A 25,391-nucleotide genomic window follows, 5' to 3' on the forward strand; every position below is an offset into this window, starting at 1 on the left:
AAAGGAAACCCCCTCTAAAAAAAAAAACCCCTCTAATTTTATACAGTTCTTCTACTCAAGATGTTAACGGTTTTCTTTGGCTAATTGTCACATATAAAATAAAATGGTGAGCTTTTGCACCCTTTCATTTTCAGTACTTATTGAAAACAACATATGGTGTCTCAATATGTGTTGATATTAAAGCCGTGTTGTCCCGTCGTCTTGAGTGAGACACGGCTGTGCTGGAAGGGACGCGCCGCCTCTCAGAGTGCAGGGTGGAGGGTTGAGAGCTTTTGCCGGGAGAGGGAGGAGAGAGATTAGCCTAAAAGACAGCTCTATTAGAGACTTAACCTGGGCTTTGATCATTTCCTGAGCTCCCCTTCAGATCAGCCTGAGCAACAGACTGCAAATCTGACAGGCTCCTGCTCTACCCTCCGCCCCCACCACTACCACTCATATCCCTCATAATGTACCCAGGCTTCACTGTGATCAAAGACCCCCTTTCTGGTGACTGAGGCTCCCATCTGTCTGCCCACAATAGAGAAGACTGGGAGAGAGAAGCTGACTGTCAGCCTGAGTGAAAGGGAGTATTTCAGGGCACGCTTACGAGTACAGTATGCTGGAGTCCAGAGATAAAAAGCATATGTGATGTTTGTTTTTATTCTGACACATCCTCCCTTCCTCCTTCACTGTGTATCTGAATTGTAGCATAATGACTTGTGCCAGCTACGGCCCTCGAGGGTCAAACCTGATTGGTATGAACATGCATTCTGTATACGCTGCTATAAATGCACAGTACAAAGCTGACAGATAAGGGCATATTCATTTGGCGCTAACTGGCCAAATTGGGAACATTCAACAGAAAAAAAGGACCCGAGGCCTTATTCATAAAGCTCAACACTAGCAGCGGCTAAATTCTCTGCTCAGTGATTGAGCTTTTTCATAAAGTGACTGAGGTTGTGATTGCCTATAACACACTGCTGCCTACATACTCTCAGTGCCAAACAATAAAAATCAACATGTTAATCGAGTTTTTCATAGTTAACAGCCACACTGAGTATATGTGAGTGGCTACTAAGGGTGAGAAAAAATGGGAATTTTTCCTTTAAAATAACTAGCTGGAACAATAATCATTCTTTATATAACAAAAAAACTATGTAACAATAATCAAGTGAACCATTATATTAAAGTCGTCATATTATGCTTTTTGGCTTTTTCCTTTCCTTTATTGTGTTATATATCTTTTTTTGTGCATTTAACAGGTTTGCAAAGTGAAAAAGCCCAAAGTCCACCCCAGAGGGAGTTACCCTCTCCCACACTGCCTGAAAACAGCTCGATTGTAGTCCAGCCTTTACTTCCGTAACTTATCGATGTCACTATGTAACATGCGTCAAAATGCAAATCTAGCAGCTAGCGTGGCACGCCCTCAAACCAAGCTACTTAGAGCGGATGCCGAAAGAGTTCAGTTGGTGGCATCGCCATATCTAGGAGACGCTGTATTTGTGCATTAGTGCATGGGGAAATTTCCTTTGTATCGTCTTCCAAAGGACGATGAATTGAAGAGTCTGTGGTTAAAATAAATTTTTAGCACCATTCCTCGGGACTACAACCACAACCTTTTTTTTTGCTCGCTTCATTTTACCGAGGACTGCTTCGTGAACCGGCAACAGTTCAACCCAGTTGTACCGTTGTACCAGGTGTTAAAGCTAGTTTGCTAACGTTCAAATGGTTTTGCTAATCCCCTGTAGGCCCATTTTTACCTGAAATTGTGTTGAAATATGGCGATGGGTTGTGTATTTCAAGATATGGAACAATGATGTTGTGTGGATGTGGATATATGAGTATATGCTATGTTACAGTCGCAGTCAAATGTAGACCTCCGCTAACTTTGTAGCCAGCGTTATTGTGTTCAAATGGTTCAGTACGTAAAACTGTAATAAAAAATGGCGATTGCGTTTTTTGTTGAACAGTGTCCAAGTGTGTGGATGTATGTTACGTTACAGGCTGAGATGTGAGGGCACCAAACCACTGTAACCAACCGGGGCTGCATATTGTGTGTTTTGCTTTGTTTATCTTTTAAGTAAATGCTTGTGTATAATAACTCTTGGCTTTAAAGTTGCACAAAATTGAATCATTTGCCAACCTCTTCTATGTTGAACTCCAAATCCTTCAACCTACCCATTAATGGTAATTCTGGTTATAGTCATTCATTTAATTATTAATTAGAGTTCCAAACTGATAGTTTAGTGTATTATATGAGACTCAATCATTTGACTGGCTATCATTTCTCTTCTTTAAGAAAAGTGGTGCCCCCGAGGACTTTATTCATTAAAGTTATTATTTACGATTATCCTTGATAATCTCGATAGCCAAATTGAATTGATTGCACCCACACAGTTTGGTGCCCCTTTAACCATTGTGAATCCCAACAGCCCTATTAGAGAGAGTCCTGTATAGGTACCTGTGTTGCAGCTGAGCTACAGCCCTCCTGATATGTGAGTGCCAGTTCAGAGTCGTAGCCGTGCTTTTAGAGTGAATAATTAACGTTAGTCTGTCCTAAATTACTAGAAAAGCTAAGGATATAGCAGTTATAAGTGGAGCCATATGTTATGTGTACTGCCACAGAAGACAAATTAATCTCTTCATGATGACAGCATCTCTCCACTGGAGTCTGTGAAGGCTGTGAAAGCTTGAAGGCAGCCATGAGACTAAATTAGCATGGAACCAGTGCTCTTCCGACCAAGGTTCAGAGCTGCAGTTTTGAAAGCCACTCAAAACTAATAAATAGTTAATGGTTTATACTTCTAATCACTAAAGCTTTAGGCTATAACTCTCACATCATTGATACCAGACAGCATAGTGTATATGAAAAGTATTTTGTTTCATTTCAGGCCTTTCTTTCTTTCTTTTTTTTTACTGTGTTTATTAAACAAACTTCAAAGCATGTTACAGACAATCCAGATACTAACAAATAAGAAGTCTGACAGAATTCTGATACGCTAAACTGTTTAAACCCATAAACAAACATAGAAACAGACAGCTCAAAACACACCCATCACAGGCCTTACTTTCATACGGCATTCTGCATAGGCCTGTTATATATGTATATACAGACAGCAGGAAATGCGGTTCCTTTATTTTGCTTTAAATAATTTGCTCTAAAAGCGATACAATGTTCTATTATATGATCAGTAGACACCCTTTGAAATGGTTTGGAATGCATTTGATGAATTCCTTTGTGTATTCTAAGGTGAGGTGGCCCGTGTGTGTCATTTCAGCTGATGATGTCATGGGTTTTTGAATGCAAAAATACTAAAAAATCCAACAGAATTCCTCAGGTTCTCATTAATGCACATGGATATTCTTGAGTTGTACAAATGGCTCTTTGTCCTGCCCACAACATGAAACATTAGTTCATTGTCCTTGCTGTCTATTCATCTCTAACTCTCTCTGTACTAAGTCTCTCTCTGTCTGTCAGTCAGTCTGTCTTTCTCTCTCACTTACACACACACACACACACACACCTGGGAACAGGTTTTGCCTCAGGGGCTCTGTCTTGCTCCTACCCCATTACTAGGCTAATGAAAGCAGTGAGAGGATAAAATCCAATGAAGCTGCTTTTTACACTGCTTAACCCTTAGGAAAACCTGTGACCTCTGCACAAGAGCACACATACATACACATACACAACACGGATGATTGATACATATACTCTAGGCTATTATACAATGGGGGAAATGGAGAGTTGTGAACAAACAAAAACTTATTTGTGCAATTTTTCCATGTAATCATTGTATTTGTATGTGTATTTTTATTCATGTACATGTAGTGTTGATTGCTTGAATTATTCATTTCTTTATGAATAATAAATGTGTTGTGATGACTGGAACACCTGAGTCTGATTACCTGCTTATGAGTAGGAAAGTAGGTGACTACTAAAATTCATGCAAACTTTCATAAAGCCACAATGTTGACAAGCAAATGATAACAAGTGAGTGCTGCTGCTGCAGTACTCACTCATAGGAGAAGCTGATGATATGAAGCTTCTGCAAAAGTTCAATACAGAAGGTTTGTTCCTCTAATTCCTTTATTATTCTTCAGCTGATGAATTTGTCCTTCCTGCACTCCCTGTTGTCAGTCTTGATTCATATATTATCTATGGCTTAAATATTTACTACACATCACCAATGTGAAATTTGCGTGCCACACAGAGAAAACAGATCCAATGCTAAAACTGTCACTGGAGATCTGCGAGCTGTCAGTGTAGGGTGAGTGTTCACTCCCATCAACCCTGTCTCCAAAAAAAAAAAAACTGTAATTAATAGCCTATGTATTTTAGAAGATGCAGCCCAAATTACATTTTTTTAATTTACCAAAATAAGGAGAAAACGTGTATATTGAATGGATCTGCAAACTGTTCCCTGCCAATCCAAAGTGTTCATACTGAACATACAGTATATGCAAAACATTTACTCTCAATTTCTTTCCTCCTCTCCATCTGTATGCATTTCTATCCCATTACTGCATGTTACTAACTCGACATCTTCTCTCTCTTGTAGTTTTGTGCTTTCTCGTCTCTCTCCTCTCTCCTTCTGTCGCTTTCAGCAGGTATTTCTGCCTCCAGAGCTGCAGAGTCTGGATCTGTAGTTATCTGCTCTATAGGAAAAGTGCAATGAGATAACTTCTGTTATGAACTGGCGCTATATAAATAAAATTGAATTGAAGGTAATTAATTTGTTTCCCTACAATATATGCTCCCAGATATGCATGAATGATGAATAATGTTTTTATCGTTAAGAAAAAATCCACATGTTCCTTCTCAAGTCAGCTTCAAGTCAGTGTTGACTTACAGTATTTAACCAGGGTCATTACCTGTTTGGTCACCCTAACATTAAAGCTGCACTAATCGATATTTTTATATGAACAATGGGTCAAATGACTTATGTGAAAGGTGTTTCTCATAGTGACAAACCCAAAGAGATTTATCACCCAACTCAGTTCCTCTCAGCTCAGCTTTTTTAGCGTCTTTAAGCTCATTGTCTTGGCTTTACGACCCGGCATGTTCATGTGCATAAAGTTTGAGACACTTTGTACACTTCTTCCTTCTCTATTCCGTGATCCATTTCATTTCTTTTTGCGCATCTGGTTAGCAATGGTCCATGCACTGATAGCGATGATGATATTTTGCTTTTTATACTTCTTAAACAGAAAAAAAAGAAAGTAGTGAGTTCACCCAATCTTGGTGAGGCGATAAGAGGATGGTGAGTTTCACCATCTGGCAGTGTGTTTGAGGGAGGATCATAATGTTTGTGACTAGTAGATTGAGAAAGGATAACAAACTCTGCTATTGCAAATACTATTGGCCGACAAGCAGACTTCATTGGTCAAATCCTTATTTCAGCAAAATTTCAGTTTTCAGTTTTTTAAATTGCATGTAATTCCATTGGTGTGCAAGAGGCAACTAGTATTTCAGAATTAGAAATACTTTGATCCCTGAGGGGAAACTCTTTTGTTACAGCTGCTCACTGTCCCGTCAGCGCACACAGGAATAGACGTACTACGCAAATCAAAAAATATTATTATAATACAGGCAAGATAAATTAACTACAAAGTGGATATAAGTATAAAATTAAAATAAGTGTCAAGTACAAAGTGGATTTACCGGTTGATGATAAGTATGTATGGTATAATAATACAGTGTAATAATATAAGTAATAAGTAATAATGCATGAACTCTCAAGTTAATTTTAGCTTATTAAGATGATTATGAGACGGTGGATATTGCACAGCAGTAAAAGAAGTATGAATAAATATCAATAAATTAAACTGAAAACAGTATATTGTACAGCAGTATTAAACAGAGAATATTGCACAATTATTTCAAATATTGCAGAGATGATAACAGAGGGAGGAGTTAAAGGGTTTGATGGCCACAGGCAGGAAAGACTTCCTGTGGCGCTCTGTGGTGCATTTTGGGGGGATGAGTCTTTGGCTGAACTACCACTTTAACTACCTGTTTGGTTCTGTGCGTGTAAATTTTGACTTGACGTGGAAATACCTCTTTTCTGGAATAAACAGATACTTAAAGTAAAGTTTCTCAGTAGAGAGGTGTTTTCACATTTCTCTACTGAAGGGGGAGATGTCTGTACATTTAAAAAAAAAAAAAGATTCAAAAGGTACTCTAGGCAAGCTAGATTTGGGACTTCTCAAATTCAAAAGCCAACCGCAATGCCACCGTCAAAGAAACCTGAAACCTCCAGCGCAGACTTGTCAGAGAGTGATTTAGCATAGTGAAAGTTTTAACAGCAAAACATAGCATAGCATAACAAAGCATAGCATGAGAGAAATACACTCATCAACATCGGAAAGGGAAGTGCAGGGATTGGATTAAGTGCAGGCGACCTTGAGACGATCACTGCCCGTAACATTCTACGATCCAGCGAGACCAACCGGACCGATCATCACTGCAAGCGGTGTGAACAAACCAGGAAGAGAGAAAAGAGAGGCGGCATAAGAGCTAAACTAAGCCAGGTCAGACCTAAAGCTATTCCACTACCCAGCCTACTTCTGGCTAATATCCGACTGCAGGAAAATAAAATGGATGAATTAAGACTCAAGCTAACTCAGCAACTGGAAATCAGAGACTGCTGTGCCCTCATCTTTACTGAGACCTGGCTGCTGGAAATATCTGCAAGTGAATGATGATCACAGTCATTAACAGATGAGTTACCAACTGTAGTAAATCATGATCACTGACAGGAAGTTAAGAGGCAATCTCATAAAGTTAAATGACTTTTTATAACTTTTTATGCCCCCAATATTTATAATATACAGTACTTTGTTTCTTTATGTATATTTTTGACCCACCAGATCTTGTCATATTTTCAGGAGACCCATTACAAATGTATTAACGAAACCAAACGTATGTGTTTTGTGAGAAATAAGTACATTTCCCAATCATTATGTCAAAAAGAACAGTTGCAGAAATAACTGAAATCCCCAAACTGCCATGACATAAGTGTCCCTCACAAGTGTATGTAAAATTTTGACACCACAACTGAATGCGCTGTATGGGTGGTAAAGGAAAATCATCTTGGCAATCGTCTTATTGGTAATTATTCCAGTGTCTCAAATTTAAAGTCATAACGATTTATTGTTGTAGGACATTTTAAAAGGCAGCATAACATGACATTTTCTTGAAATCATAAAGAAATCAATCTTTGTCCTTACCTACTGGTTGGTAGCCCTGCCTCGTGGGACCTCCAAATGGGTTGCGACTGCCAAAAGAACCTCCATCAATGGACCCATACGACATTCTGCCTGATGGTTGGTGGTGCGTCAGCTGCAGGTGACTAGGGAAGGAACAATAACCAGAATCCAACAAAAAAACACAATTTATTTTCCCTTTCTCTGCCAGTCTAAAAATGTATGCACTCACAGCGCTGACGGTAAGTGAAGAAAGTGAAAATGTCTTAATGTCTTTGTAGACATAAGCCCTGTACAGATGGCATTACTAGAGGAGGGTTGGGAATGAAGGTTTTACCAGAGCTCCTACCAAGCACTTCTTACCAATCACAGCATGTAAAAAATTGTTTTTTTAAAGTATGCAAAATCCGTAACATCAAAGTTTTCTGAAGGGACATTCTGAAGCTTGAATTTTTAGCTGCCAACTGCCAGAAAATCCTAATTTGGTCAAAGTGACCAATTAAGGAACATTTTAGGAGCAGCCACCACGACTTTAATTCGCTAAAACAACTATCAACTGCGCAAATATGCCCCAAAATATACTTCTCTTTAAGCCTTAAAAGCAATGACTGTGAAATTTCCCAGCAAGAGACATATCACAAAAACTGAAAATAGCCAAATGAGACTGAATCATCTTTTGTAAAATAAATTATGGCCTTGTATTTTGAGAGAGAATTTGGCGTATATTTCAGTAGACTTCAATTCAGCCCAGGGTTGTTTGAGTTAGCATCTATAGGCTATTATTAGTACGGCACCAAAGGTGTATTAAGCAACATTTTTTATGTTAAACCTGCATATATCAATATTTTAGATACAAAATGACAATATGTGCAATATTAAAGTGTTGCTCATAGTGCCAAAACCGTACAACTGTACAGATCTCCGAGCTTACAGCCTCTTTTAACCCATTTTGGTTTTACAGCACATTTACTGTACGTTTCAGTTTCATCGCTCTCATCGACCACCTGTAGACAGCTGGTTCCAGTAAAAAAACTCTAATAAATCCCAAGTACCCTTCGCTCCCAACAGCAGACAGAGACAGTTAGCGACTAGCTGGTGAACATAGTGGAGCATTTAGCATTTAGCGGCTAAAAAGCCAGATATTTTCCTTGGCAGTTGGTGGAGACCAAGACAGAGCTAAAAGGAGAGTAAATACTCAACTTACATTTATCACGTGAACACAAACAAGACTCCAAATGTTGGTCATAATGTTGCTCAGTGTCTGCTGGATATGCAAGTAAGTAATTGTTTGCTATCTCATTAGCATTAAAGGCCCTGCACACCTTCAGAGGTGTTTTCAGTTATTCTGTCTAAAAAGACCTCTGCTTAGGCTGAAGGTAGGTGAAACTACACTGAGAATTACAGGGTGTCCCTTAACTCCATTTAACAGGAGAGCGAGGGAGCCCAGTCTGTATCACCCACACAGTCCTGAGAAGAGGTGTAATCAGCCAAAAGAAGTGAAATTAAAATAAGTGTGTGGGTGTACAATGGGTGTGCAGGGCCTATTATAAGCAGGGGATATGGTGGTGGTGCATCTGTAAGCTGCGTCATCTTTTGCCTGCCTGTTTCTGATGGATGAGTGAGAAAAAATTGTTTGCAAACACATTATAATAACTTAACAGGGTGGCATATTAAGGCACGATGGAGAAAGCTTTTCTCCAATAAAAGCTCACCTCAACTCATCAATTGTCAACTCCAGTACCCTCCATGTTGAATAAAACCCTCCATAAAGGAACATCAAATAAAACATACTTTTTGCAGTAAAGGAAGTACTCTGCTAATGTATGCAAACCCACAGACACATAAATCAGCCCTGTTTGTTAGACCTCAAGGATAGATACAATGGGTTTTGGTGAGAAACACTTAATCTAACACTGAAACATAACTTTTATGTTTGTTTGTTTACAAGAAAGCTTCACAGGGCACCTTTAAGTACGAAGCTGGAGTCAGGACATGGTTAGCCAGCCTGGTCTCATTCCCAGGGCGTCAAATACCTCTGCGTTCTATACAGACACACACACGCGCAGGGCTGCCAGAAAGCCTTAAGGAAGCCAGGTGACGGAGTATAACGAGCGACATAAAGAGCGACAATGTCCGCGTGTGGAAGTGGTGGGGTGGATGGATGGGTCAAACAAACACAGGACGGGGTTCGTGTCCTGTGTGAAACCAAAAGTTAACGTTGATTTATTTAAAGTTTTAAGTTACGTTACATCACAAGCCTTACATGTCACGTGACTTACGTCACTTGCGTCATGTGACTTCCTACTACCTAACCAAGTAGTTTCTGAAGGCGTCTCCTACAGACGCTAAAAGGTACCGTGTGCGTCTGTAGCCGACGCCGAAGGGCATTGACAAAACGTCGGTCTTTGAAGCCCAGGGAATGAGAATGGGTTGGTTTAGCTTAGCTTAGCATAGAGACTGGAAGCAGTGGAAAACAGCTAGCCTGCCTTCTAAAGACTGTTAAGATGTTGTAGCTCATTTGTTTAATCACCAGAAATAAAACAAAAATTTTAGGAGGGAGTTACGTGCTGTAACTATTTGTTGACGAACAACAGTTTATCCGTATGCCCAGCGCTTCTGCGTAGTGTCCCCATCTATATTGTTTGCCAAGAAATTTCTGTTTGTGTACAGATTGAACTTGATAATCGCAAACATGTTCATTGGTGAGCTTTAGAGGTGTTGGTTGATGCTTTTTTATAATCTTCTCATATGCGCGTTTCCCAAAATGCTGAACTATTCCTTTAAGCCCTACACCTGGTAAGGCTCTAAGAGAAGCAAAAGCATCACATGTTGTTCTTTCAGTGTTGATGTAATGAACATTATAGCCTCTGATGGCGTGTCTAAACAGGAGTCATTTCAGCTGTGTGGTCCGCCTCTCATGCGTCTCCTGTTTTAGTCAATCCAGCGGTCCACACAGACCAGCTCACGCTATATGCGTGTAAACACAACCTGAAGTATATATTTATGCTTCACGTCTATTTCCTTCCATTTTACATGCAGTAAAACTACATTGATTGTGTGTTGGGCTCTGAGCGCCGCCAAAACGTGGGTGACATACACTCATGACTGCGCCTGAACGCATCCTGTGTAGCCACAGACAGAGGTCTGAAGCCGCTGCTGCTGCTATGCTAACACTACGCCTCTTGTGTAGACACAGTGTAAGGGCTGCTACAGGGGCCTAAACCTTTAGATCCTTTAGTAATTACTATCCAACATGCATTTGTTTTCCTGCGAGGACACTGTTTTGTATTCTGTTTGTGTGTGTCAGTAGAGGAAAGGAATTGGAACGGTTAGAGGCACGAAGCATGCAGGAACTAAAGTAACCAGTGAATATTTCAGTCAGCCTCTTTAGGATGTTAACCCATAACCCACTTATATTAGGAGAGGCGAGGGGGATACAGAACACTCTTCTGAATACTGCTGAAAAGGTCAAATCATCATGTGAACATGTGTTTCACCCGCGGCCAGAGACACACATGAAAGTCTAATCAACAAATCTCTCTCAGCACTTCAGCATCTCTATCAAAGGTCAGAATATGATACTGGTCAAGTGGCCAATGTTCTTTCCCCACCGTGAAAGACAAGCATTCAGACAAGCAGGAGAATGTGATTACAATCCAGAGACATTGTGCAGCCCATTGTTGTGGTGAAGCCAGTGAATCCGGCCTATAGGACTGGCATTATGGGTACGAGGCGGGACAGAGGAGCAGCCAGAGATTCAGCGGCCGCACATTACAGGCAGACAGATTCACTGGGCCACGAGAACATTTAATCCGATTAATTTTCATAGAGAAGGGAGATTAATTACTTTTGGCAGTCCATAAACAATCTTCACTCTGCTTGATTTCAAGCCCAGTGACTGCGGCTCACATCCCTCTGAAGTGTGGACACGCACCGCCTCTATCTGCATACAAGACGCACACTCATGGATGCACATCCACGTCTGCACGCACACGCATTTGGATAACCTCACCCTTCGCCACTGTGTAGAATTATAAATCCCCCAGGTTGCTCATTTAGTTGCTCATACAAGTGAAAATTGAGGTCGTTAGAGTGGAGATGAAACAAAAAAAAAAAAAGGTATACTGCTGTGCCATTACTCATGCACACGATGGCATCATCCCTGGTGAGGTGCCCTGTCTTCTGAGTCCCGACCCTCTGTCGAATTTTTGCAGTACTGTATGGGAAATCTAATATTTAAAGTTAAGGAAAAGTGCAACAAAGGAGTGGTTGTTGAAGCCATTTCTATGGAAGTAGTAATATTTTGAGTTTATTTTGTAAATCTGAGAAAAACTTGTGTTGCAAATGAAACGTAGAAATTGGAATGTAAACAGTTAGCCAGTGATCTAGTATAATGCAATTTGATTGGCTGTTAGATTTAGCATGACAGAAATAGAACCCTGCGAAACAGTCAGAAGCCACTGGACTCTGGAGCAACACAGTCTTTTGACCTACACGGAACTACACAGTTAATTTGTAAGAAAAGTTAAGATCCTAAGTTTTAAATTTTTTATGTTGCGAGATTCATAATTAAACTGTCAAACAAAGAACTTTGGATTCGAGACTTTTATTCACGGACGTTTTGTATTGAGTACAAAAGAACTTTGAAGTCCTAAGCTAGTGAGTTAGCTTGTTGCACTCACAGTGGTAAACATCTGTGCTATGCAGCTACGCAGGGGCTGACCATAAGCACTCAGTGTATGGATAGTGACATGCTTGGCCGCGGCGCCGGTAGTCGGAGCTAACCAGCCTTGAGCAGCTACTGTCAGACTCTCTGTTTCTCTGCTGGGAAGCAAGACAGGAAGTCCGACAGAGCTTTGACAGTCACTAGAAGCACATTAATGTGTTGTGCTGTAGCTAGGACTGCGGGTCTAATATGAGGGGTTGTCCTGGGGGGTTCAGGGGAGTGCCAGTGTTGTAGTAGTTGTAGCCCTGCTGTTTATAGTGGTTAAATTAATGTTACTGTTCGTCAGCCGTAAACATATAAAGTCAGTGAAGCTGAATAGAGCACAGCTATCCGCGGGCCCATTTGTTGTGTTTACTGCCACAGCAGAGAAATGACTCCCGACGAGGTCTCTCCACCGGCGTCCGTGAAAGCATGTTAACATTAGCAGCTATGTTACCTAGCCAGGCTAAATTAGCTTAAAATCACAGGTCTCCAACCACAGTTCTGACAAAGGGACAGGCACTCAAAACAAAAGGTGAACCCTCCTGTTCGAAGTCGGATCCCTCTCAGTGTGACATTTGAAGATAAGAGCAGATCACGCTCTTGCAAAGTGACTGGCCTGCACGCCTTCATCAGTCTGCTTTTATACTGACCGGATTTTTTTTTTCCACTGATGACATCCAATTACAAACGTCCTTGTAAACAAATGCAAAATAAACGGCTTCTGCTTGTTGTATCCTTTAAAAGGGACAGTTCACCCCAAAATCAAAAATACATATTTTCCTCTTACCTGTAGTGCTGTTTATCCATTTAGAGAGTTTTGGCCGTAGAGATGTCTGCATGTTTTGAATATAATGGGACTGTATGGCACTCGGCTTGTGGAGCTCAAAGCGCCGACAAAATACATTTGAAAAACTTAACAGTAATGTCTCTTTCCAGAAATCATGACCCGGTTACTCAAGATAATCCACAGACAAGCCGAGTGCCATATAGTCCCATCATATTCAAAAAATGCTCACACAACTCACACCAAAACAATCTAGATGCATAAACAGCACTACAGGTAAGAGGAAAAACATGTATTTTTGGAGTGAACTGTCCTTCTAAGAAATCCTGAGCTATAGTCTATATAGTCTATAGTCTATGTTTGTTTTTGATTAAATGTGTGGATCAGAAAATAGTGAATATGTCCGTTACAGTTTCCCAGAGCACAAGGTTGACCTCTCCTGTCTGACCAACAGTCCAAAATATTCAGTTTACAATGATATAAAACAGAGAAAAGCAGCAAATCCTCACCGTGGAGAAGCCGGGACTAGCTTCTGGTTAGCATTTTGCTTGATAAGTGACTCAAACAATTAAATGATTTCAATCAGTGTCGTTGCAAATACATTTTCTGTCAATCAACTAATTCAACATTTCATACATATAAAGGTGCACATAATCTGCATGTTTATGAGGTGAGCTGTTCTAGACTGCACAGGCACCCATGACTGTTCTGTGGGACATTTTTTCCAAATAAAGTTTTGGAAAAAGTTCAACTCAACTCAATCAATGCGTGTGCACTGAATAAAATCCCTCTATAACTGACAAGTCCACACAACTGAAACGTTCTATTAGTCAGAGGAAAGGGTTCCAAAAATCTTAAAATAATATACCCACAATTGACTTGATTCTATTATGTCAATATTAAGTGAAATAATAAAGCAGATTCTCAATCACTCAAAATGAAAAAAAGTCATCAGGGTATGGTGCTCTGTGGATAATATTCGACTTAGTTTAATCTATTTCTTTCATTTAAAAAAAAGTAGAATTGGCTTACATTTTATATATACACGTACAAACAAAGCAGAGCTTTGCATGTATACCAGCACTGAGAAAATCAGCTCACACAAATATGATCTAATGCCGATACCACACTCAAATAGCTTTCACTGAGCAGTGTGACTGGAGCTCTTTTTGCCTGCCGGTTCAGTCGAATCAGACTGTACCAGCATTTGTTTGTGCTCTGTCAACGTTGTTTCCTCTGAAAGCCATTATTTCTGACTGCTGCACACCTGGAAAACTCATGAGCCACCCCGGCAGCTGTAAGCTGTCATGTCGTTACCGCGGGTACAGCTACATACAGTGATTTTGATATGTATTACTTATTTCCTATGTTTCGATGTGTTTGAAAATGTAACATAAAATGTAGTTAATGGGAATGTTCCTTGTTTTTTGTTTTTTTACGTGGTGAAATGTTATAAGATGTGGACAATAAATAAACAGTGAAATGAACAGATCTTGCTATGCTAAAGGCACCCCAGGGTGCCGCACACCCACTTTGGGAGCCACTGCTCTAGTGGTAAGAATTGTGATTTCTGATCAAGCAATAGCCCCAAGGAGATGAACAGTTTCTGTAGTACTAATAATTCATATAGTACCAGCCCACGTTATGAAATGGCTGTATCCTTTACACAAATACAATTTGCCTCTCATTCACACACACACACACACACACCGATGGCAGCGGGCCTAACCTGACCGATTTGGGGTTCAGTGTTTTGCCCAAGGACACTTCAACCTGTGGACAGGAGGAGCGGGGATCGAACCGCCAACCCTGCGATCAGTGGACGACCTGCTCTGCCTCCCGATCCACAGCCACCATCAGAATATAATCACAGTCTTTTACAATACCAATGTATTGATAAAAGGATGATACAGTATAATACAGAACCCAAATAACTAAAAATTACCTGTATAACACATATATCTACAATACAAATATAAACCAAAGGCTCACTCCTGACAATGCAGTTTATAGAAGGACACACATTCATCCCAAAAGACGAGGAGTAAATAACCCTTCATCACAACCCTAACGTAAGAATCCAGCAATTCTCCTGTTAACTCCCGCTTGGAAAACATGTATTTTCTCAAAGCAAATACATGTCTTTTAAAGCAATTTTACAGCAAACAAAAAATATACAAAAATTGGTGGTGCGTGGTGAAAGATTTTTTTTAGCACATGAAAGGATGCGTTTGAATGGAAACAGTCCTCACTTATAGAGAAAAACAGGCCCTTCCACTGGTAAACAGAGCAGAAGTGAGGTAGAGCGGTGTGCACCCCTGTGTGACACTGCAGGACACAGAAGGATGGTAAATACAGGCCTGGCAGGGCAGAGTGACTGGAGCCACAGCTACTCACCCCCCCCACTGGTTTTCATTCAGTCCCCCACTCCTTTCACTGCTGTCATTATCAGCAACACAAGGCTTTAGCTTAGCCAGAGCAGGCAACTGAGCAGAAATAAGCCTACACCCTGGACACAAATGCTGTATTTATCACACACAGGCAAGGGCCAACCTGAGGCGGGACTGTGTGTGAGCGTGTGTGTATGGGAAGGTTCGACTGTTACTGATTTTTTTTGAAGGCTTGATATCAATATTTCTAGTCAGACGTGACCATTAATGTTTTCGTTATTCAATACATTTCAACCTTTTTCTCATCAACACAAATCCAAATAGCAGGTGTTTCCGTTAGTCTCGATTATGTGGGAAAGCCTCGAAAGCAGCTTAAAGTCTAATTAAATTTGAAGTCTTCGCACTTTTTATGGAAATATTATGCATCCAGAGCTATTGTGCATTTTCACCGTTTTCTTCCAAACACAGACCGGCTGCGACATGCAACACTGTGCCCTTTGACATGTGTCAGTTAATAACCAGAGCTAGTAGCAGACATGTCATACTAACTAAAGAAATGGTCGAGATTCAGCCGAGATGTTCCGATACATTAAAACAAATATGATAAAGTTGCTGGTTTTCTTGCATAGAAAACGATGGGAGCCGGTGTTTAGACGTGCGTCGTGTGTTGCCCGGAAGCCTCGAGCCTCTTTCCCGTGGCATCGTTTGAGTGACAACTGAGAGCTGGGACGCCATGTCAGATTCTGTGGTGAAGAACGTCACTGAAACCACATAACGTTAGCTACGAACCATAAACTGTCTGTCCCTTTGCAACATTTAACATTTGGAACCTTGCTGCCAGCAAGTTTGGATTCCACTCAGTTAGCTTGCTAACGTGCTAAAGTTGCTAACTTGCTAAAGCGTTGATTCCCACTACATGTTACTTTTCGTTTATGCTATTTCAACACCTGCTGAGTCATTAAGTGTGTTCCCATCCTCCTGTTTTATGGGCCTGAGGTGGAAAAGTCGGTGTACTGATAAAAAGCAAAATGCAACAAAGTTCAACGCAAACAGACTTAGTGAATAAATCATGACGTACGTGAAGCATGTGACTTTAATGTTCGCTGAAGAGACGAACACATTGGATTTCTGCGTGGAGCGATGAGGAGACTGTAACCGTCCTCAAATGAATACATGAAACAAACAAAAGTCATATTTCCATCATGTTTTCCACGTGGTTTTCATTCGTGTGAGCTTTGACCGGAGCTCTTTTAACTACATCGTCTCATTGCGCCCTCTTCTTCTCTTCTTCTTAGCTCCACCAGCTGTTTATCGTCATGAACCAACTCCTAATATTTATATAATGGAGTGGATTCATTTGCATTTTCTTTTGCTGATTTTCTGGAAATGTGGTTAAAATGTATGCTACCTTTGAATGGAAACCTGACCAATGGCAGCTTTTCCACACTCAGCACTGGTTGTTCTGTGTGAGGAAACCGTCCCAGTGGTTCAGGTACAACAGGTTAACAGTACAAGACCATAGAAATAACCGAGCAGATCTGAATGAGCATCATCAAAATTACATTGCCGTACCACAATATTATCATAATTTGATATAATATATAATACGATTATAATATTATTAAATTGTGTGCCTGTTATGCTGTCCGAATTGATTTAACAAGCCATTTTCTTCCTGATGCACCAACAGATTAGTACCAACTCAGTGGAGAACATCAAAATTGGGGCACTGTCACTGCAGAAAGAAAAAAATATATATTTTCAGTATTATTTGACCACATAGCCTATGTAGTGAAAACACCAATGATATATGTATTGATTTCTTGTCTCTCCAGTTAAACACAGACTGATGGATTTCTGTTAGCGTTAACAGCGACTTAAAGAACCATCCTATATATCCATTACCTATAAATTGCATATGCTTTACATTATTGCTGACACTTAAAGGGTGCTGTGTGCTTTAGATGAGTATCGTCCTTCCTGGCAGCCAATGTGTAGGTGCATCAGTTTCCTAATACTTTCCAAGACAGGAAACGGTATTTTGGTATTTTTCAGGAGGTTTTCTGTAGAGGACTGAACAATTACGTTGTAATTAAAGTGAAAAAAGAACGGCTGGCACAGTTGATAAGTACCCCTGCTTTATTTGAGGTTCAAAGAAAGCCTTGAAATTATACTTGCATAGAAAATGGATGGGGTCATGTTGTGTCAAGTTTATCCATTTATGAGTTTAGAATTTTGCACTTCTTTCAAGTGAAATATTTTAGGAATTAACAGCTTCTTATGTACTCCACCAACCTGACCTCTTCCACTTTCATATAATCTAATTCTTGTTTCTTAGAAAGTACACAGTTACATGGACCAGATATTGTCCTGCTAACCCAAAATTACCAGAAATCCTGAGAAAACTCTGATTTTGACACATTTCAAGTTGTCAAAATAGTGTCATCTCACAACGCTTTACTGCTACAATAAGGTAGTGAATGCAACATGTAAATGTGACTGTTCGGTGTGATAGATTGCGAATTTCAAGGACATTTCGTTGTGCTTCTAGTCAAACTTTATAGTAAAGCTGGGCAATATGAAATCCATTTATTCCATGACACAACTGTCACATTCACCTCAGTAATGAATGAAATTGCACCAGTACATACAGTAAGATTCTCCATTTTTGCAGTGGACCTCTGAACTGTGTGAAATCAGCTCTGTTTCACGTCTCTTGCAATTATCAAAATAAGTAAATTATAAATATATAAGTGGTTCAAAGGTTCTTAACATTGGAAACAGCAGTTAAGAAAACAATCTTACTACAAGGTCCATTTAGTAGATTAGTTAGTTATTATTAGTTATCAAGCTTTTGATCCTGTCAGATGGATTTAGATCAATATAACGGATTTGAATACATTCATACATACATTTAAGTACATGTATACCTTTCATGATCTGTATTTTTGTAACTATTTCCGAACACAAGCCTGGGGCGAGCTCACTGTAGGCATCCATCAGAATCAGAATCAGAAACACTTTGATCCCCGAGGGGAAACTCTTTTGTTACAGCAGCTCGCCTTTACGTCAGCGCACACAGGAATAGAAGCACTAACAAAAAATATAATACACTATAATACAGGTCAGAAAATTAAATGAAGTGCCAAGTGGGTAAAAGTATAAAATAAGATAAGGGTGAAGTACAAAGTGGGTTTACCGGTTAAAAAGTAAGACGACGAGACAGAGCTACGGCAACAGGCAGCATGCACGCGTGAGTTTGTGTGGAGTTTGATTGAAGTGTGTTTTATAATGACTTAACAAGTTGAGTTAATAAGGCAATTCATTTTTCGGGTGAAAGAGAGAAACCTGAATTCAGAAGGCGTACAGTTGTAATTTGCTGTTTGATAAGGAGAATAGGTGTACATTTGGTGAGTTTATTTTGTTTATTTATTAGACTAAAAAAAGCTAAGAGAGCTTGTGTAACATAGTGAACTCGCCGCTTGCACACATCTCCCAGCTGGAACTGCCTGAGCTAGACTGTGGGACCAAGTGGTATTACAACACAGCCGGAGGTGAGAGCTGAGGCCGGCAGAATGAAGCCTGGTTGATGAAACCACCTAGCGGCAAGCCAACTGACAGGGCACCCACCTGTCACTCAAAGCGGCCACATCCTTACCTTAATTATGCGTGATTTTAAGCTTTAATAAACTTTTAACTATTGCGATTTCTAAAAAAAAATTCAGCCAACTGAGAGTTGTCATGAACGGGGAAATTAGCTATAGAGACCAAAACCGGTTTTTGTAGCAGGCTGTGAACATTTTATTTCTGCTGTGAAGTTGGCCATTTTAACATGGAGCTCTGTGGGGATTCACTCGCTTTCGGAGCCAGCCTCAAGTGGCCATTTGAGGTACTCTGGCACTTCCGCGTTGGCTTCATTTTTCAGCCCCGGAGGTTGCCGCTCGATTTACATTTAGCTTTCTTTTAATCTGTGTGTTGACTGAAGCTAAGGTGTGACCGACCGGGCATCTGTATCAGCTCGGTCTCACCAGAACCTGTGCCCCTAGCTGCAAATTCTCCAACATTTTAGTGGTATTCTTTATCCAGTGTTGACACCACTTCTGCATTGACTAAACCCACTCAAAAGACTCAAGCACATGTGACTGGTTTATTTCCCTTATGAACTGAAACTAATGGCTTCTTGGAAGGTAGGAAATCAATCTGAACATGCAGGCTACCAGTTGGGTCCTTTAAATAAAGAAGAGTGAAGCACCATACCTGTTCCTTAGCACGGGGAACTCTGGGATACATTGCTGCCTTAAAATGAGAGTGGACACTGACCCGTCAATATATGATAATTAATAAAAGGCCATGGCAGATCCATCTATCAGTGTATCCTTGCTGTGTGTGTAATATATATCAATACATTTCTGCATACATCAAAAGCTCAAGTACTCGTCTACTTATTCAAAAGCCACTGACTGCATGATGAAATGAAATTTTAACATTTTAACACAAGACTGACCCGAGGCCCATTTTACTGTAGCGGCATTACTGTCAGTGGTCTGGAATCAAGTCAGCGAGACATGATGACGATTACCACTGTAATGTTGTTTCTTCAAGACAGACCATAATCAGCCAGGGTTCTTTTGACCAATCTGCACTAATTATCTCACACCCACACTGCGATTAAGTGACTATCAGGTTAATGGATATATAAATGTGTTAGATATGATTCATTTACCAACCCAGAAATGTCTGTTGGAATTTTTCCATATTACACAACGTGCTGTGATAGTTCTCATTTAACCCTAATGTTTATCTACAGCCTCGGGCAGCTCGGCCAGCTCGGTAACAGTGGCGTGGAGAAACAGAAATAGCCAAGAAGTTAACATCTTCTGTCACGATAACAGAAACCGCCAATCAGAAGAAAGCATTGCTGGCACTAAAAACATATCAAACCCTTCAGACAAGACAAAGAAATCTGACAAAGTCATGACCCTTTATTGACTTACTAACATTTAGAACTGCAGACTTTGTGGCTTATTAGAAAGCGAGAAACCTCCGAGCATTTATTGATGGGTTACCAACATTTCTGGCTGTTTATTTTTGGTTGACCTCAAGGGTTAGGGCCTCTTCTTGTGTAGGGAGGAAATCACAAAATCCCTTTCCCTGAAAATCTGGATATTCAATTTTGCCTCATTATGGGCAAACGTATTATTAATTGTTGGTGTCCTCTGGTAAATTCAGCATAAAAAGAATTCACCACAATTCATTTTTTCAAGAATCATTCATCTTCATATTTTGTTCCCCATGTTTGCTCATTTCTGCTGCTGTTCCTCAACCACTAAATGCCAATCATCTGCATTCTTTGTCAGTTTGTCCCCTCCTTTGATTGCTCATTGTACATTTGTCAGTCCAAAATCTAAAAATTGGTGAAGTTTACCCCTGAAGTAGCATCTGCATGTAAATAACAAGGCCTACAGCTGTAGCAGATTAGGTCCTGATATACCGTGAATGCAGCTTTCTGTGACATTCATTCCAAAGCCCTATAGCTACATATTATTGGCCATATGCCTGTTTGTAATTTGAGATTAAAATGAAAGGATGTTTTGCTGATACTACAGAGAACCAAGTTCTTGCTGGTTTGATTGCAAGCTTTTTTTGATGTGCATACTCAGAGATATGGATATGCAGCCACATGGTAGATTTGTATGACAGGATCAAAGGGAAGGATGAAAATCAAAAGGCTCAGCCCTCTACAGTAACCTCTCCAGAAAAGGAAAGAAAGATGAACTCAAAACCAGTGTCTTTCGCTCCAGTGGGAAAGTGGCTCTGCTTCATCCCCTCTCTTTATTGTCACCCCTTCAGCTGACACAGCCAAACTTAAGGATTGCTCATGTGTGTTTACTAAAGCCTCCTCCCGTGTCCCCAGTCTGATCTTTCCAGGCCATTCCATCAGCACTGCCTCCCTTTGAAAACAACCTTCAGCCCGAGGAGGAGGAGAGAAAAAAAACACACCTCTGGGCAGTGAAATTGCCTTGTCACACAAAAAGGAGTCATTATTGAGATAAATCACCCCATTCTATTCCATAACTAAACTCTGCCTCAGCTTACCTTCCAGTGGCACCTGCCATCCAGGCTGAGCTATCACATGTACTCTCCAGACTGAAGCTCTGTCTGCCAGGAGGATTCAATACTGCCTCTGGTTGGTTTGGTTTGACAGTGATCTACACAAAAAAATGTTCATTGAACGGGTAAGGCCCAAAGCTAACACCGACTGTTTAAAACAAGACAGTAAAATATGCTGCGGGATTCAGTGTCTGAATGTTGTGTTACCGAAGCCTTCAAAAGGTGTTCACTAAAGCTTCTTTTCTATGCACAAAAAGCAGACATATGGATGATTTTCCAATTTTAAAAAAACGTATGAAATGTTTTTGCGTGGTTCTCTTTTATAAATATCAGTCATTGTGAAATTGTGCACACATGCACACTCCCGATTTCCACTCCCATGTTCCTAAACTTTTTGCATAAAAACACCTCTGTGGCAGGGGCCCCCTCAACATTTCAGACTGAAAGCATCATCAATCATTCAACCAGAATGTTAAAACTAAAAAATGTCTCGTTTGCATTAAGTTCTACGTGCAGTGTTTCAGCACGTGGTTGTCTGTACTTGGAGCGTGTTTCTGTATTTGGTTGTTTTCTCACTTTGCAGCGATTTTTCTTAATGCTGCACGTGTTGTCAAATGAATGAAGCGGTTTTCTTCATTTGCTTCCGTTTTGTCTATTTGCATGTCTTTTCTAAAACTGTGTTGTGTGTGTTGACCTCTCAGGGCCACCGTATAAATCGCTTCTGGCGGCAAAGTAAACCCACACTGAGCTTTCACAATCTTATTGTAAACCATCTTGACCTATCAGGAAATGGAGAAAAAAATTCAATCCAATTTTAGTTAACCTTTTTCTGGCAGTACAAATTTGAAAAAGTCAATGGTACAAATACTTGAACTTGAATGAACTGTGTTCAGTTATTGTCCCAGCCCAGTATCCTAGTAATTATCTCTGTATTGGACACTTTTGCACCTCACGATTTACATCCAATGTCAACAATCAGTGCCAATGCAGGAAGTAGTGTGTCCCTCATGTAGCCAGACAGAAGGTATCGGTGTGGAGGTCAGGTTGGAGGATGGGTGTGTAGTATGTCGTGTCCCGTCAAATACTTCAAATGAATGTTCATAATCACAATCCTACCCTAACCTTAACCAAGTAATTTAGCTGCCTAACCTTAACCATATATTATTTGCCATAACCACAATCTTAACCATACCATAACTGCCATGAGCAGGTTTTGTAGAAAGCAATAATCTTAACAACATTAACCCTGGACATAATTCAGGGTTTTGCAGAATCCTCCAATATCAGCGTTCTTGTTTGGTGAAAGGGCTAGTTGTCCAATTAGCAACTGAGAGCACAATTAGCCTCTAAGTCACTGGCGGATGCGCCGATTCATTTAGGCGTTCTTCTTTCTGGTGTGACTGGGCCCCCTCAGTGAAAACAACAGCAAAGAAGAAGCGACATTTCACCGAATCAAATTGGCGAGGTCATCCAACAAGGTCGGAGCAGCATTCCACACACAGCCATTACACATGGCTGTGACCATTATGTACCTGTAAACTATCATCTGCAGTGATACTCAGTCATGATCATTATCAAATGTTGGAAAGGTACTCAATAATGATTTTGTTTACGGCAATCTTACGGAAATAGAGTTTTGAAAGTGCTTTGCAAAAAAAGGATAGAAAAAAAAACAAACAGATAACTAAAAAAGAATGGTGGCCGCCGGTGCAATAAAACATATATATGATTCCTCACGGGCTTCGCATCAGCACATACTGGTAACTACAGCACACGACCGGGCCGAGTAAATCGACCACCTGGGCTCTTGAAATTCTCTCATGGCCAGTTTCAAACACTCAAAGTGTGATGATAGAGCAAAGAAAACTGAGACACTTATGCTAAGAAACTGACCATTTATTGCAAATGGCTATATACACTGAGATTTGGCAGAAAAAAGGCTTTGCTTTTTGAGGGAGCTGAAAGAATCTGAGCAGCAACAAGGATTTCGCTGGGAGAACTAATCCCCCCTTAATAAACATCCTGTAAATGAACACTAGATCTAGAGTTTGTGACTTGTAAATAGCGTTCATGTCAACTTCCAAGTCATAATTATGACTGGGAAACTGATGTATCCTACTGACACTTACTAATATGGAAGTGCCTGAAAACCAAACAAACATGGAAGCCTCATATCAGCCAAATACCATCACTGTAGCTAAACCCAAATGTATGGTGTTGTATTGTCAACCCACAGTATTTTAAGCCTCACACAACCAACTTTGTAATCATTCAAACGTCTTTGTGATGTGGATGCTTGCAAGCCGTTTTGCAGGAAACGTTTGCATCTCTACCATCCATCGCGGCATTGGGGGGGGGAGCTGCAGCAGCAAACGGCTTTGACCCGCAGAGTAACAGTGAGAGCTGACAGTTTATACACCTGCATACCTATATGAATATGACTGGATGTTACTAGTCAGCTGTTATCCAATCAGCTGATGATTTAGCCAGTGTTTGTGAAGAATGAATGACACGACTGATGCCAGTCAGCTAATGCAAGCACAACGTCAGAGCTCTGCCTGAACTTTTTTTCTTACATCCTGAAAACCAATGAAAAGCCATTTAGACAATGTTTTTACTCAGGTCCATTTCATTTTGTAGCATGTGCTGGTCTTGAACCTTGCACTTCCTGTTTGCAGGTAAAGTCAGCCTAGCACCCGTTTTTAGGCGAGCTAGGTGGTCACCTATAGTTACTACGTTCACAGGTGCATCCTTAACTCCAGTCAGTAAATCAGTAGGTTTAACTAAAGATAGCTTATGATAAACAATGGTCTACAAACCTGAGATTAAATTAAAGTAAGGATTTCCCAAATCGAGATCGGTACCAATAAATCCAGGCATTTTGATTAATAGGTATCAGCTGTAAATCCAGATGTTTGTTGCTGGAATAACAGCTGTCAGAAACGCCCCGCTGTGCTCAGTTACAACACTGACCGCGCAGGGTTGTAAGTGAGTGACTCGCTGAGCCCCAAACAGCGGTCAGTTTCACTTACTTTCAGTTCAGCTAATTACATGACAGCGAGCAGCAGGAACGACGTGAGCAGAGAATCATTCAGCGTCTGTTTCACTGACATTCTGCAGACGAACTACACCTGTAAACTGCTGCTGGTGGGTGAAAACCTTTGTTCGTGCTGAAGTTAAGGGGGTTATGGTTAGGGTGTCGGTCTAAATCCCGTTATGCAACAGATCCACACTGAGACTCCCATGGAGATTATAGAAAATACTATAGGACACTATACAAAATATTATAGGAAACCAGAAGGTTATATTTATTAATACAGAGCTATTCAGCTGTAAAACATCTCAGCTGATTCACTAATTTAATGAAGGCCTGAACTGTGCACTGTTCGTTGTATAATAAAGGGAGAAAATCAGTCAGTAATTTAAAGAATTTAAATATATATTAGATAATAAAACGTGGTCAGGACATCCATAAGTAAAAGACAGATAATGCCTACACCTCAGGACAGGAAATGAGAGTGTCTGTGATGTTGAAGAGTCAGAAACTGCTGCACACATGATCAGTAAAACCTGATCATATTGGAAGCATGTAGGGATATTTCTGTCCCATTATATCATATCCTGAAGCAGGATAAGACATAATAGGGACTAGTAAAGCATGTAAAGATACTAAAAGTTAAATGTAAGATAATAAAATATTCTACATGGATCATAAATGTAATAAAATATTATAGTGAAAAGATCGGTGCCCTCGGTGGTACCAGTGGACGTCTGGCCCAGGGCACCAAAATGTCTAGAAAGGCCCTGAGCGAAAGGGCCGTTCATTGTGAATTCAACCTCCTGAAACACGCTGGCCCGGCCCTCCACTGCTCAGACTCAAAGGGCACCTGGCAGCGCGACATTTCTCTGTTCAACTTTATGCAGATGTCCTCCGACGTGCAGGAGTGTCAACCGAGAGACAATCAATCAAACTTGCTTTGATTCCCTCATGAAACAGAGGCACGTCATTGTTTTCTACTCCGCTAAAGTATGTAAAGGAAAAGAGGAAAAGCCAGTTGTCGACAATATAAATTTAACAAGCCACTAGGACTTGAATAAGAAAGACGATGTGTGTAAATACATCATTTCGGAAACGTACTGTTTTGTTGTGAGCCAGTATAGTGGCACAATAACGGCCCGGTATGAGCGAAGTATGTGAATTGCATGGTCAACA

General features: G+C 40.4%; 1 protein-coding gene across 6 annotated transcripts in view; it reads right to left on the bottom strand.

Moving 5' to 3' along the window:
* tsnare1 (T-SNARE Domain Containing 1) overlaps positions 1-25,391 on the bottom strand; it is a 168,551-nt gene that overhangs the window by 116,543 nt on the left and 26,617 nt on the right. For all 6 annotated transcript variants that reach the window (XM_044208680.1, XM_044208677.1, XM_044208678.1 and 3 more), the window contains one exon: positions 7,210-7,331. In XM_044208680.1, coding sequence (XP_044064615.1) covers positions 7,210-7,294 — 85 coding nt within the window. In that variant the 5' untranslated portion in view covers positions 7,295-7,331. The remainder of the gene's footprint in view (positions 1-7,209; positions 7,332-25,391) is intronic.

The sequence above is a fragment of the Siniperca chuatsi genome, linkage group LG9 (assembly GCF_020085105.1).
Source record: "Siniperca chuatsi isolate FFG_IHB_CAS linkage group LG9, ASM2008510v1, whole genome shotgun sequence".
NCBI classification, from domain to species: domain Eukaryota; kingdom Metazoa; phylum Chordata; class Actinopteri; order Centrarchiformes; family Sinipercidae; genus Siniperca; species Siniperca chuatsi.